The sequence below is a fragment of the Mya arenaria genome, chromosome 7, assembly GCF_026914265.1.
Source record: "Mya arenaria isolate MELC-2E11 chromosome 7, ASM2691426v1".
Taxonomy (NCBI): Eukaryota; Metazoa; Mollusca; class Bivalvia; order Myida; family Myidae; genus Mya; species Mya arenaria.
Window position 1 is genome coordinate 31,207,510 of NC_069128.1, and position 16,740 is coordinate 31,224,249.

General features: G+C 35.9%; 1 protein-coding gene across 3 annotated transcripts in view; it reads left to right on the forward strand.

The window, feature by feature from the left end:
• LOC128239797 (dipeptidyl peptidase 4-like) overlaps nt 1–16,740 on the forward strand; it is a 61,084-nt gene that overhangs the window by 15,481 nt on the left and 28,863 nt on the right. The window contains exons 1-2 of one of the 3 annotated variants that reach the window (XM_052956231.1): nt 8,786–8,893; nt 15,334–15,448. In XM_052956231.1, the coding sequence (XP_052812191.1) occupies nt 8,804–8,893; nt 15,334–15,448 (205 nt within the window). In that variant the 5' untranslated portion in view covers nt 8,786–8,803. Of the gene's footprint in view, nt 1–8,785; nt 8,894–12,938; nt 12,978–15,333; nt 15,449–16,740 lie in introns of those variants that run through there. The other 2 variants (XM_052956232.1, XM_052956230.1) reach the window with 2 other exon arrangements.

Genomic DNA, 16,740 nt, shown 5'->3' on the forward strand with positions numbered 1-16,740 from the left:
ATAACTTCAATCACAAGAGTAGTGGGTGACGTACCATGTTGTCAAGGACATCAGTTCTATATATAGTGTGTTGTATAAATGAATAGCGTCGTGAACGAGCACTTCGAAATTTATCCGAACGATAGTTTAATCACGGTTATAACGCTCCGCCATATTGTAACAGTTCCTTTTTGATAGTAACTATATAGACGAAAACACTTTCAATCATAGTATAACTAGTTCTCTTTGGGCCAATTGTTCAACACTTTGTTATAGTTAACAACTTTGTTAACGTCATCGTTGTTAACTTTCAAATCAATATTGTTCTGTCAGTTTCACAGGTACTCATATGATCTGCAGTGTTCCTAACAAAAGTTGAGGCAACTGTTTCAGCTGTATTTGTTTCATTGAAATATGTGAGCACATCAGCAAACAGTTCACCTTTAAAAGTTACCAACAATGTGCCGTTAATCCCGTTGTTAACTTTAACAAAGTTTTGAACATTCGAGCCATTTTAGTGACTTGAATATACTGTTGCTCCTTCAAGTTTTAGACCAACAGCGATCGTAACAAATTTCCCTTTTTTACGTGAATGTAAAACACCAACAAGAAAAGTATGAATTGACGCCACTTTTATAGGCAATACAATTTAAGGGGCAGCAGGAAAAGAGTAGAGGAGGGGGGCTGCGGGGGGATGACAATCTACTATTTAATCTATAGTCGCCTTAGTAATGAGAGTGAGAGTCATTATCGAATAATCCATGTATACTGTATGAAAAAGTTGCGATGTAAAATTAACAATTTTAGAAACATACAAGTGACCTCACAGCCTCATATCACTTAGGTAACTGATATTACAAGCGTTATCTAAATGCAAATAAACAACACCTATATTAAAGTAATAATTATCGGCCTGGTAAGCAATTGTAAAAGACGTATTGCTAGATATCTTGAAGATACGTGAGATATGTTCATTTTACATAAATGGGCACAGATAAGACGATCGTTGGAATACTAGCAACTCAAACTTGTTTAAACAATAAAATACCATCTCGAGTAAATATAAAGGCTAAATTTTATGGACTTAAGAGGGGCTGTTATCGGGTTCATATATTTTAAAGCTAGTACTTTAACGCCTGTGTATGCACAGACACTTGCCAGCAGACGTTCATTGTGCTGGTTAGCGATGTTGTGTATATATTGAATTTGATTTTAAAGAAAGTTGGAAAGTTTTGTGTGTTTTTTTACATCAAAATGATTTTCGAATGCAGCTGTTGAAGATGATACTTCGCAACCGAAAACTGAAGGGAAGGGGAATGGCAAAGTAATGTTTTAACTCTACCTTCATTTATAAAACACATCACAATTGCGTAGTAAAATTTGCAATTGTTTTTGAAAGGATTTGCACATAAATACCACAACAAAATAAGGATGTATTAAGAATTCATGTAAAGCTTTCGTTTTGTTTTATTACTTTATTTCATACCAGACAATAAGGCTGTATATAATTGAAACAGCTATTATTTTGTATCTCTGTATTTCGTCAGGGAATATTATATTATTAGTAGTAGTAATATGTTTACATTTTCCATGTAAAGAACCAAACATAACCAGAATTCCTTTGTCAATGTTTTTACAGACTTTTAGGACAAATAGTCTTAGTAATGAATAAAACTCAAATAATAGTATTTAGTGGTTCTAGAATAATAAATACCGCCGTTGGTCCCATACTAAGGTCTAGCTAGGTAGGCTACAGTGTTGCACCTATTATAAGGTGTAAGAAATATTTGATTTTTCATTCAGCTTCCCGACCGACCCTTTTCTGACCGGCTCTTATTTTGTAATGACTATTCGACCCCACCCTCCCCCCCCAAAAAAAAGAAAAAGAAACGTTATTTTTTTCTTAATGTATATGCATCTCTTCGGTAGCTAATTGATTCGGTTGGACGCTTGTGACTTTGATTGAAAGGTTCTGTATTAACTTTTAAAGGGACTGTACACCAGATTGGCACCAAAAAACAGTTTTTTTCTGTAACGAATCTCAGGACAATTATTTAATAAAATGTTTTACTGTTTGATATCATAATTGTAAAAAAAAAAACATACCAAAATGTAAACAAAAAATCGAGTCGGAGACCGGGTTGGAACCGGTTTCGCCAACATTGCAGTCCAGTGTCGTATCCACTGTGCTACAAAGGCTCACTCTGCCAATCTGGTGTACAGTCCCTTTAAAGTTGTACTGTGTGGGAAGGTTAAGTGAATGTCATATCAGGCGTTTGACAACGCTCCGGCTAAAACTTGAAGTAGTAATCAAAGATGCAATTTCTGCAATGTTATAAATTATTGTAGCGGTAACAACAACACACGTTTTTTATCCCCCGCCTTGAAAAGGCGAGGGAATATAGTAATGGTAGGCGCGATTCCGTGTGTGTGTGTGCGTGCGTGCGTCCGTCCGTCCGTCCGTCCCACATTCATTTCTTTGCATCTCCTCTTACATTTCTCATGCGATTTCTACCAAACTTTCACAGATTGATGATCATAAAGTGAAGCAGCGCATATTGTTGGGCTTTTAGGATTCGACCATTTTTGAAAGAGTTACTGCCCTTTGCTTTTTTTACATTTAAAATTGGTTTCTTCGCAACTCCTCTTACGTTTTTCATGCGATTTCTACCAAACGTTCACAGATTGATGATCATAAAGTGAAGCAGCGCATTATGTCTGGCTTTCGCGATTCGACCATTTTTGACAGAGTTACTGCCCTTTGCTTATTTTACATTTAAAATTGGTTTCTTCGCAACTCCTCTTACGTTTTTCATGCGATTTCTACCAACGTTCACAGATTGATGATCATAAAGTGAAGCAGCGCATATTGTCGGGATTGTCTGACTTGACCATTTTTGTAAGAGTTATTGCCCTTTGCTTATTTTACATTTAAAATTGGTTTCTTCGCAACTCCTCTTACGTTTTTCATGCGATTTCTACCAAACATTCACAGATTGATGATCATAAAGTGAAGCAGTGCATATTCTCTGGCTTTTGGGATTTGACCATTTTTGAAAGAGTTATTGCCCTTTGCTTATTTTACCTTTAAAATTGGTTTCTTCGCAACTCCTCTTACGTTTTTCATGCGATTTCTACCAAACTTTCACAGATTGATGACTATATAGTGACGCAGCGCATATTATCGGGCTTTCGCGATTCGGCCATTTTTGAAAGAGTTATTGCCCTTTTCTTACATTTGAAATTGGTGTCTTCACAACTCCTCTTACATTTTTCATGCAATTTCTACCAAACTTTCACAGATTGATGACTATATAGTGACGCAGCGCATATTGTTGGGCTTTCGCGATTCGGCCATTTTTGAAAGAGTAATTGCCCTTTTCTTACATTTGAAATTGGTGTCTTCACAACTCCTATTACATTTTTTATGCAATTTCTACCAAACTTTCACAGATTGATGACTATATAGTGACACAGTGCATAATGCCTGGCTTTCGCGATTCGACCATTTTTGAAAGAGTTATTGCCCTTTCTTTATTTTACATTTGAAATTGGTGTCTTCGCAACTCCTTACATTTATGACTATATGGTGACACAGCGCATATTGTCAGGCTTTTGCAATTTGACCTTTTTTGAAAGATTTATTGCCCTTTCTTAATTTTACGCATTTCTTATGTTCCTGAGAAACTACCCTTATCATTGATTGGCTTTCGTTACAAAAAATGTCCCCCTTGGGCGGGGAATATAGCTGTCTGTGACCGCTCTTGTTTAAATAGTAAACAAACACTGCACCGCGGGTTTATAACTTCAATCACAAGAGTAGTGGGTGACGTACCATGTTGTCAAGGACATCAGTTCAATAAATAGTGTGTTGTATAAATGAATATTGTCGTGAACGAGCACTTCGAAATTTATCCGAACGATAGTTAAATCACGGTTATAACGCTCCCCCATATTGTAACAGTTCCTTTTTGATAGTCACTATATAGACGAAAACACTTTCAATCATAGTATAACCTGTTGTCTTTGGGCCGATTGTTCAACACTTTGTTATAGTTAACAACTTTGTTAACGTCATCGTTGTTAACTTTCAAATCAATATTGTTCTGTCAATTTCACAGGTACTCATATGATCTGCAGTGTTCCTACCAAGAGTTGAGACAACTGTTTCAGCTGTATTTGTTTCATTGAAATATGTGAGCACATCAGCAAACAGTTCACCTTTAAAAGTTACCAATGATGTCGTTAATCCCGTTGTTAACTTTAACAAAGTTTTGAACATTCGAGCCATTTTAGTGACTTGAATATACTGTTGCTCCTTCAAGTTTTAGAAGAACAGCGATCGTAACAAATTTCCTTTTTTTTCACGTGAATGTAAAACACCGACAAGAAAAGTATGAATTGACGCCACTTTTATAGGCAATACAATTTAAGGGGCAGCAGGAAAAGAGTAGAGGAGGGGGGACTGCGGGGGATGACAATCTACTATTTAATCTATAGTCGCCTTAGTAGTAAGAATTAGGGTCATTATCTAATAATCCATGTATACTGTATGAAAATGTTGCGATGTAAAATTAACAATTTTAGAATCATACAAGTGACCTCACAACCTCCTCACTTATGCAACTGATATTACAAGCGTTATCTAAATGCAAATAAACAACACCTATATTAAAGTAATAATTATCGGCCTGGTAAGCAATTGTAAAAGACGTATTGCTAGATATCTTGAAGATACGTGAGATATGTTCATTTTACGTAAATGGGCACAGATAAGACGATCGTTGGAATACTAGCAACTCAAACTTGTTTAAGCAATAAAATACCATCTCGTGTAAATAGAAAGGCTAAATGTGATAGACTTAAGAGCAGCTGTTATCGGGGGTTCATATATTTTAAGCTAGTACTTTAATGCCTATGTATGCACAGACACTTGCCAGCAGACGTTCATTGTGCTGGTTAGCGATGTTGTGTATATATTGTATTTGATTTGAAAGAAAGTTGGAAAGTTGTGTGTGTTTTTATACATCAAAATGGCTAATGACAAGGATGAAGGATTTTCGAATGCAGCTTTTGAAGTTGGTACTTCGCAACCGAAAACTGAAGGGAAAGGGAATGGCAAAGTAATGTTTTAACTCTACCTTCATTTATAAAACACATCACAATTGCGTAGTAAAATTTGCAATTGTTTTTGAAAGGATTTGCACATAAATACCACAACAAAATAAGGATGTATTAAGAATTCATGTAAAGCTTTCGTTTTGTTTTATTACTTTATTTCATACCAGACAAAAAGGCTGTATATAATTGAAACAGCTATTATTTTGTATCTCTGTATTTCGTCAGGGAATATTATATTATTAGTAGTAGTAATATGTTTACATTTTCCATGTAAAGAACCAAACATAACCAGAATTCCTTTGTCAATGTTTTTACAGACTTTTAGGACAAATAGTCTTAGTAATGAATAAAACTCAAATAATAGTATTTAGTGGTTCTTGAATAATAAATACCGCCGTTGGTCCCATACTAAGGTCTGACTAGGTAGGCTACAGTGTTGCACCTATTATAAGGTGTAAGAAATATTTGTTTTTCTTTCCGCTTCCCGACCTACCCTTTTCTGACCGGCTCTTATTTTGCAATGACTATTCGACCCCCACCCCCCTCCCCCCACCCCCCCCCCAAAAAAAAAGAAACGTTATTTTTTTGTATATGCATCTCTTCGGTAGCTTATTGATTCGGTTGGACGCTTGTGACTGTGATTGAAAGGTGCTGTATTAACTTTTAAAGGGACTGTACACCAGATTGGCACCAAAAAAGTTTTTTTCTGTAACGAATCTCAGGACAATTATTTAATATAATGTTTTACTGTTTGATATCATAATTGTAAAAAAAAACATACCAAAATGTAAACAAAAAATCGAGTCGGAGACCGGGTTGGAACCGGTTTCGCCAACATTGCAGTCCAGTGTCGTATCCACTGTGCTACGAAGGCTCACTCTGCCAATCTGGTGTACAGTCCCTTTAAAGTTGTACTGTGTGGGAAGGTTAAGTGAATGTCATATCAGGCGTTTGACAACGCTCCGGCTAAAACTTGAAGTAGTAATCAAAGATGCAATTTCTGCAATGTTATAAATAATTGTAGCGGTAACAACAACACACGTTTTTATCCCCCGCCTTGAATAGGCGAGGGGATATAGTAATGGTAGGGGCGATTCCGTGTGTGTGTGTGTGTGTGCGTGCGTGCGTGCGTGCGTGCGTGCGTGCGTGCGTCCGTCCGTCCGTCCCACATTCATTTCTTTGCATCTCCTTTTACATTTCTCATGCGATTTCTACCAAACTTTCACAGATTGATGATCATAAAGTGAAGCAGCGCATTTTGTCTGGCTTTTAGGATTCGACCATATTTGAAAGAGTTACTGCCCTTTGATTTTTTACATTTAAAATTGGTTTCTTCGCAACTCCTTACATTTACGACTATATAGTGACACATAAAATGAAGCAGCACATATTCTCTGGCTTTTGCGATTCGGCCATTTTTGAAAGAGTTATTGCCCTTTTCTTACATTTGAAATTGGTGTCTTCACAACTCTTCTTACATTTTTCATGCAATTTCTACCAAACTTTCACCAATTGATGATCATAAAGTGACGAGCGCATAATGTCTGGCTTTCGCGATTCGACCATTTTTGAAAGAGTTACTGCCCTTTGCTTATTTTACATTTAAAATTGGTTTCTTCGCAACTCCTCTTACGTTTTTCATGCGATTTCTACCAAACGTTCACAGATTGATTATCATAAAGTGAAGCAGCGCATATTGTCGGGATTGCCTGACTTGACCATTTTTGAAAGAGTTATTGTCCTTTGCTTATTTTACATTTAAAATTGTTTTCTTCGCAACTCCTCTTAAGTTCTTTCATGCGATTTCTACCAAACTTTCACAGATTGATGATTATAAAGTGAAGCAGCGCATATTTTTAGGCTTTCCTGATTTGACCATTTGAAAGAGTAATTGCCCTTTGCTTACATTTGAAATTGGTTTCTTCACAACTCCTCTTACATTTTTCATGCAATTTCTACCAAACTTTCACAGATGGATGACTATATAGTGACGCAGCGCATATTGTCGGGCTTTCGCGATTCGGCTATTTTTGAAAGAGTTATTGCCCTTTACTAACATTTGAAATTGGTGTCTTCACAACTCCTATTACATTTTTTATGCAATTTCTACCAAACTTTCACAGATTGATGACTATATAGTGACACAGCGCATAATGTCTGGCTTTCGCGATTCGACCATTTTTGAAAGAGTTATTGCCCTTTCTTTATTTTACATTTGAAATTGGTGTCTTCGCAACTCCTTACATTTATGACTATATGGTGACACAGCGCATATTGTCAGGCTTTTGCAATTTGACCTTTTTTGAAAGATTTATTGCCCTTTCTTAATTTTGCGCATTTCTTATGTTCCTGAGAAACTACCCTTATCATTGATTGGCTTTCGTTACAAAAAATGTCCCCCTTGGGCGGGGAATATAGCTGTCTGTGACCGCTCTTGTTTAAATAGTAAACAAACACTGCACCGCGGGTTTATAACTTCAATCACAAGAGTAGTGGGTGACGTACCATGTTGTCAAGGACATCAGTTCAATAAATAGTGTGTTGTATAAATGAATATTGTCGTGAACGAGCACTTCGAAATTTATCCGAACGATAGTTAAATCACGGTTATAACGCTCCCCCATATTGTAACAGTTCCTTTTTGATAGTCACTATATAGACGAAAACACTTTCAATCATAGTATAACCTGTTGTCTTTGGGCCGATTGTTCAACACTTTGTTATAGTTAACAACTTTGTTAACGTCATCGTTGTTAACTTTCAAATCAATATTGTTCTGTCAATTTCACAGGTACTCATATGATCTGCAGTGTTCCTACCAAGAGTTGAGACAACTGTTTCAGCTGTATTTGTTTCATTGAAATATGTGAGCACATCAGCAAACAGTTCACCTTTAAAAGTTACCAATGATGTCGTTAATCCCGTTGTTAACTTTAACAAAGTTTTGAACATTCGAGCCATTTTAGTGACTTGAATATACTGTTGCTCCTTCAAGTTTTAGAAGAACAGCGATCGTAACAAATTTCCTTTTTTTTCACGTGAATGTAAAACACCGACAAGAAAAGTATGAATTGACGCCGCTTTTATAGGCAATACAATTTAAGGGGCAGCAGGAAAAGAGTAGAGGAGGGGGGACTGCGGGGGATGACAATCTACTATTTAATCTATAGTCGCCTTAGTAGTAAGAATTAGGGTCATTATCTAATAATCCATGTATACTGTATGAAAATGTTGCGATGTAAAATTAACAATTTTAGAATCATACAAGTGACCTCACAACCTCCTCACTTATGCAACTGATATTACAAGCGTTATCTAAATGCAAATAAACAACACCTATATTAAAGTAATAATTATCGGCCTGGTAAGCAATTGTAAAAGACGTATTGCTAGATATCTTGAAGATACGTGAGATATGTTCATTTTACGTAAATGGGCACAGATAAGACGATCGTTGGAATACTAGCAACTCAAACTTGTTTAAGCAATAAAATACCATCTCGTGTAAATAGAAAGGCTAAATGTGATAGACTTAAGAGCAGCTGTTATCGGGGGTTCATATATTTTAAGCTAGTACTTTAATGCCTATGTATGCACAGACACTTGCCAGCAAACGTTCATTGTGCTGGTTAGCGATGTTGTGTATATATTGAATTTGATTTGAAAGAAAGTTGGAAAGTTGTGTGTGTTTTAATACATCAAAATGGCTAATGACAAGGATGAAGGATGTTCGAATGCAGCTTTTGAAGTTGGTACTTCGCAACCGAAAACTGAAGGGAAAGGGAATGGCAAAGTAATGTTTTAACTCTACCTTCATTTATAAAACACATCACAATTGCGTAGTAAAATTTGCAATTGTTTTTGAAAGGATTTGCACATAAATACCACAACAAAATAAGGATGTATTAAGAATTCATGTAAAGCTTTCGTTTTGTTTTATTACTTTATTTCATACCAGACAATAAGGCTGTATATAATTGAAACAGCTATTATTTTGTATCTCTGTATTTCGTCAGGGAATATTATATTATTAGTAGTAGTAATATGTTTACATTTTCCATGTAAAGAACCAAACATAACCAGAATTCCTTTGTCAATGTTTTTACAGACTTTTAGGACAAATAGTCTTAGTAATGAATAAAACTCAAATAATAGTATTTAGTGGTTCTAGAATAATAAATACCGCCGTTGGTCCCATACTAAGGTCTGACTAGGTAGGCTACAGTGTTGCACCTATTATAAGGTGTAAGAAATATTTGTTTTTCTTTCCGCTTCCCGACCTACCCTTTTCTGACCGGCTCTTATTTTGCAATGACTATTCGACCCCCACCCCCCTCCCCCCACCCCCCCCCCCCAAAAAAAAAAGAAACGTTATTTTTTTGTATATGCATCTCTTCGGTAGCTTATTGATTCGGTTGGACGCTTGTGACTGTGATTGAAAGGTGCTGTATTAACTTTTAAAGGGACTGTACACCAGATTGGCACCAAAAAAGTTTTTTTCTGTAACGAATCTCAGGACAATTATTTAATATAATGTTTTACTCTTTGATATCATAATTGTAAAAAAAAAACATACCAAAATGTAAACAAAAAATCGAGTCGGAGACCGGGTTGGAACCGGTTTCGCCAACATTGCAGTCCAGTGTCGTATCCACTGTGCTACGAAGGCTCACTCTGCCAATCTGGTGTACAGTCCCTTTAAAGTTGTACTGTGTGGGAAGGTTAATTAAATGTCATATCAGGCGTTTGACAACGCTCCGGCTAAAACTTGAAGTAGTAATCAAAGATGCAATTTCTGCAATGTTATAAATAATTGTAGCGGTAACAACAACACACGTTTTTATCCCCCGCCTTGAATAGGCGAGGGGATATAGTAATGGTAGGGGCGATTCCGTGTGTGTGTGTGTGTGTGTGTGCGTGCGTGCGTGCGTGCGTCCGTGCGTGCGTGCGTCCGTCCGTCCGTCCGTCCCACATTCATTTCTTTGCATCTCCTTTTACATTTCTCATGCGATTTCTACCAAACTTTCACAGATTGATGATCATAAAGTGAAGCAGCGCATTTTGTCTGGCTTTTAGGATTCGACCATATTTGAAAGAGTTACTGCCCTTTGATTTTTTACATTTAAAATTGGTTTCTTCGCAACTCCTTACATTTACGACTATATAGTGACACATAAAATGAAGCAGCACATATTCTCTGGCTTTTGCGATTCGGCCATTTTTGAAAGAGTTATTGCCCTTTTCTTACATTTGAAATTGGTGTCTTCACAACTCTTCTTACATTTTTCATGCAATTTCTACCAAACTTTACAAATTGATGATCATAAAGTGACGAGCGCATAATGTCTGGCTTTCGCGATTCGACCATTTTTGAAAGAGTTACTGCCCTTTGCTTATTTTACATTTAAAATTGGTTTCTTCGCAACTCCTCTTACGTTTTTCATGCGATTTCTACCAAACGTTCACAGATTGATTATCATAAAGTGAAGCAGCGCATATTGTCGGGATTGCCTGACTTGACCATTTTTGAAAGAGTTATTGTCCTTTGCTTATTTTACATTTAAAATTGTTTTCTTCGCAACTCCTCTTAAGTTCTTTCATGCGATTTCTACCAAACTTTCACAGATTGATGATTATAAAGTGAAGCAGCGCATATTTTTGGGCTTTCCTGATTTGACCATTTGAAAGAGTAATTGCCCTTTGCTTACATTTAAAATTGGTTTCTTCACAACTCCTCTTACGTTTTTCATGCAATTTCTACCAAACTTTCACAGATGGATGACTATATAGTGACGCAGCGCATATTGTCGGGCTTTCGCGATTCGGCTATTTTTGAAAGAGTTATTGCCCTTTACTAACATTTGAAATTGGTGTCTTCACAACTCCTATTACATTTTTTATGCAATTTCTACCAAACTTTCACAGATTGATGACTATATAGTGACACAGCGCATAATGTCTGGCTTTCGCGATTCGATCATTTTTGAAAGAGTTATTGCCCTTTTTTATTTTACATTAGAAATTGGTGTCTTCGCAACTCCTTACATTTATGACTATATAGTGACACAGCGCATATTGTCAGGCTTTTGCAATTTGACCTTTTTTGAAAGAGTTATTGCCCTTTCTTAATTTTACGCATTTCTTATGTTCCTGAGAAACTATCCTTATCATTGATTGGCTTTCGTTACAAAACAATGTCCCCATGAGGCGGGGGATATAGCTGTCTGTGACCGCTCTTGTTTAAATATTAAACAAACACTGCACCACGGGTTTATACCTTCAATCACAAGAGTAGTGGGTGACGTACCATGTTGTCAAGGACATCAGTTCAATAAATAGTATGCTGTATAAATGAATAGCGTCGTGAACGAGCACTTCGAAATTTATCCGAACGATAGTTAAATCACGGTTATAACGCTCCTCCATCTTATAACAGTTCCTTTATGATAGTAACTATATATACGAAAACACTTTCAATCATAGTATAACTAGTTGTCTTTGGGCCAATTGTTCAACACTTTGTTATAGTTAACAACTTTGTTAACGTCATCGTTGTTAACTTTCAAATCAATATTGTTCTGTCAGTTTCACAGATACTCATATGATCTGCAGTGTTCCTAACAAAAGTTGAGACAACTGTTTCAGCTGTATTTGTTTCATTGAAATATGTGAGCACATCAGCAAACAGTTCACCTTTAAAAGTTACCAACAATGTGTCGTTAATCCCGTTGTTAACTTTAACAAAGTTTTAAACATTCGAGCCATTTTAGTGACTTGAATATACTGTTGCTCCTTCAAGTTGACTGTTACGGAGACCCCGAAGTGACATAAAGACGCAATTATTTTCCGTTGAAGTTATTATTTTATTTCGTAATACGTAGTTCGTTATAACGAAAACTTATTTTGTCATTACGGATTATTATCTTGATTAAATAGCCTAACATTTCTTTATTTGAAATGACTAAAATAGGTCGGGGCTCCTTAAAATGTTATAGGAGCGGATGTTATAAACTTTAACTTTAAACTGGGTATACCCTGATTTCGAGGGTAAGTAAGCCCCCCTCCTCCTCTCACCCCGTACTTAAACATAATCAGCAAATATAATATTACTGCCGATTGTCCATAGCACAGCTGTTGACGTGGTGGTAATCGTTAAGTTGTATTTACACTATTTACATGAAAAGGATTGTGCAGGTTTGCATTTGACATATATACTTGCTGTCTTTGTCATATTGTGTTCTGACATTGATAAGTGATATACTTGATCCTGATAAGAAACCGCATGGCATGGAAACGGCGTAAACTTATTTCAGAAGTAACAATCATTCCTGTCTGTTGTGTTAGATAGATAACGCAATTTTGAAATTACGGAAGTACAGTTTTCATTTTGTGTATTAACTATTGAAATATGAGTTGCGTATTATCTATTGAAATATGAGTTGTGGATAAACTATTCAAATATGAGTTGTGGATAAACTATTGAAATATGAGTTTGGTATTAACTATTGATATATGAGTTTGGTATTAACTATTGAAATATGAGTTGCGTATTAACTATTGAAATATGAGTTGTGGATAAAGTATTGAAATATGAGTTGTGGATAAACTATTCAATTATGAGTTGTGATTAAACTATTGAAATATGAGTTTGGTATTAACTATTGGAATATGAGTTGGGTATAAACTATGTGTTTTGTAATCTCATTTGCTAAGGCTTGTGGGTGTATCGTAATACGTTAACGTATTCCAACCTTGTTAAAGCTTTTTTGATAATTATAATTGTGTGAATTTATATGATGCCCTACTTCAGAAACTTTCGAAATTTGCGTAGTAACAGGAAATACGGGTTACAAATGGAGCGACTCGACGAAAGTAAGGTCAGATGATAGGATTATTTGTACTGCGTTTTGATCCGTTCGGAATTCCTTGGCATTTTTTTATCGAAAACAACTTCTGATGTTTGCCGGTACATCAGTAGAAGTAGTTCGTACAATTTTGAATTATATTATCAATTAAATGTGGTGGTTTACCGTGTATTTGTTTATCTAAGTTTAAATTTCTTGCCAGTGAAGTGTATTATTGCAAATATTTACGATTCCCATGAGTTAAGTCATTAAGTTTCACTGCTAAATTGAAATTACTACGCGATCTACTTGCAGCGTAGTTAAAATGTACAGATTTCTGACATTGTAAATCGTTCATTTACATCCGAGGTTGTTTTGGAAAGAAAAAGGCCGAGTGGTTCCGAATGAGTGGTGGACAGAGATATGTTATGATGTAAAAATATCCCATACACATTGTTTTACGTATAGAAACTGACCGAGAAGTTCCGAATGCGTGTTGATCCGGGATGTTGAATTCGACTCTAGTGTACTCTCTCAGATTCTGATTTCAAGAGGAGCTGGGTAAATGATATCAAAACCTGCAAAAATCTACGAGAATCGAATACGACATTTCGATATTTCTGATCAAAACGAAGAAATAATAATACTTTTATTATATACCGTAGTTGTTTAAATCATGTAAAATACGCATGATTTCGTATTAAAGGTCATTTTACTGACGCACTAATTTGTTTAATGACGTCATTTGAACATCGTGTAATGGCGTTATGTCAGAAGAGCGTAATACGGCCGTATACCTCGTGAACATCAAAAGTGAATATTTCACTCGTTGCTACGTCACTCTCGAAATATATTTTTTAGTGTTCACTCGGTGAAATATATTACAATCTTACATTGAAACAAACAATTATCCTATATATATTTACATCCGTACTTGATTTTCTGAACGATAAAAATTGAGCTCATTTTGCATGAACCGGTCGACCTTCGTGACCTATGTAGGCGGAGTTTGGCAACAAAGCAACGCTCTGATTGGGCGTAGTGATCTTACTACGATCTACTTTATTGCTAAATATAGCATGGCACATGTTCTGTTGGATGCCGGCTTGTTTACATGTTTCTTTTGATGTTTTACGAATAATTTAAATGAAAGCCATTATTTTCTAGAAATATCATTTGGAAAATGCTTTATTTTGCATTTGATAACCAAAGAACACGCATTGAACAAATAATAAAGACAAATTAAAATTGACACGGTTTTTACTACGGTTCGTCTGTAACAACTGTCAAAACAAACATGGCTGATGATTCTATATTCGGCGATTTCTTTCAAGGACAATTGTATTCGTTCGAACAAACATCTTAATATTGACAATTCGAGAAGACTAGCACATCACAGCACTTCAATATCTTTGCGAATGTTAAAAGACAACAAAAAAATGAAATTATGACGCTATAATTACCTTGAACTGGAAGTAATCCATAAAATCACCATGACCACATTTTTTATGCCCAGTCACATGGGTCATGCATATGTAAAACATGAGTTAAAATGTATCGAAAATTTCTTGAACATATTACAACAAAAATCATTATTACCTTCACATATTTTACAGAAACTACCAAATGATAAAAATAAATCTTTGATTATTTATTTCTTTCGGCAAATTACTTATGGAATATTTATTATGCGGAGGATAAAAAGAACGCCCAGCTAAAACACCAAGGGCGACAAGTGCTCTTACCATTTTCATTCGCTCTTCACGTTTTGTTCCCCTTTGTTGTAATTAAAGGCTTATTCTCAATCGCTATTAGGTCGAAAAAAAAAACAAATAAGAAGGAAAAATGTAAATATAAGTATTGATCCTTATTTTTTGTGCGGTCCATGCATATGCAAAATCGCGGCCGAGCGTTCATTCTGCATGAACGCACAAAAAATAAGAATCAATCCTTAAGTATACACCCTTGGTGGTGTTGACATTGGTATTGTTTCAAACGTGTATCTTCGGCAAAAATACGTTTAAGGGAAACAAAACACACTTGTCATTTGCCTACCAGACAGACAATGTAACAATTTCAACAAAAAAATAACACATACATTAAAATATTTCTATTTGAGTTTTCAAACACGTTTATCAGAGAAACGCAACAAATCTAGCGTGCAGATGACGTAAATTTCGTGATTTGGGCATTCGGTCATTGATATGTTGTCCCGTCAACACGGGCCCATATTTCAAAAATGTGATTGATATTCAGAAGTTATTTCACTGTTTTAAAAAGTGAGATATCAACTTACGTCGTGTTGATAACGACCCACGGTGAGATATCTTTAATCTTTCAGAACATATCTAGTAAACTTATTAATTACTCGTTTTTGTTATATTTTCAGGAGCTTGTGGGTCATACAGTACAGAAGAGAAACTGGAAAGGAATAGTTATCGCCCTGGTCGTCATCATTGCCGTGTGCGCGCTTATCGTTGCTACAATAATACTTCTCAATCCAAGTAAGTCCCAATTGAAATGAATCTTAGATAGGATTATTATACCTGACGGGACCTGCCAAAGTTAATTTATCATATACCCAGCTTGGGCAATTTCATACTGCCACACACTGACAGTACGGTTTTGACTAGATGACATAATTTTGTCACATAGCACGCATGTCAACATGAACTTTGACTTTAAAGTATGCAGGTTAGGTGTTTATAAAAGGAAGAAAATTCTTATCTCTATTGAAATGTGAAATGCTGAACGAAATTGTATCTAAAGTGCATTTTATTCCTCTGTTTTCTTCTTTCCACTGCATTACAATAAATGGAAACATAGGGGTTTGTAGCGAATCAAATATACATTTAGTAATGCTGTACATCGTTTAAAATATAGCCAGGCTTGATGTATTGCATAATGGTTAGCCGAAGATATTTTCTGTAGAAGAATTTCAATACTTTTTAGTATTTGCCCTACATTTTCAGCCAATCAGGGGCGCTGGTTTTTTTTTTAAAAGTCTAGTCTCTTATTTATGAAGAATCGTAACTTATTGCTGAAGACGACTCTTCATTATAAAGTAAATTGCTAAAACTGCGCATGCGCATATAGCCACGCCTACTATTTGCATATGCAAAGGCACAATTTCAGTGTCAACGCTGATTGAAATTACGTCACAATATCTTGCAGTTAATTGACAGGGTTTTTTGACAGACGCCTGAAGCTGATGCAATTTTGAAGGGGTTAATACTAAGTCGGTTAGAATTTACCCTTGAGGTCACACATGTCGCTGCGCTCAGCTCCCTAAGGTTACTTATTCACGCAGATATTACTTAATGAACTCAAACCCATACTTAAACATGTCTTATATTTGTCTGTTATGATATAATTCACATTCATCTACGGTTCACCTTTGTATGTTATCATGTTGAGATACTCGAAGTTTATCTGCTGTAACTATTTTGTACAACTCGCCGTGTGCGGGCATATCGTTACTGCCATTAATCTCGTGAGAACATTAACAATCTTCATCTTAAATGCCTAGTTCAAGGAATGTTTGGCATGGCAATTACCTGCTAATTGCACTAATGTCACAGTAGGGGCCAATTTCCTGTGTATTTGGTTATTGACTCTCGGTCATTTAGGGACCAATTCTATAATAAAACATCCAAACCTGCACAGCAGGACACTCAGATCGGAGATCTGATAAGAAAATTAGGCAATTAGATTAAGATCAATACACAGAGGTTTTGTACCATACACGATTTTTTTGAGGGGGGGGGGGGGTCACTTATAGAAGGATTATACTCGG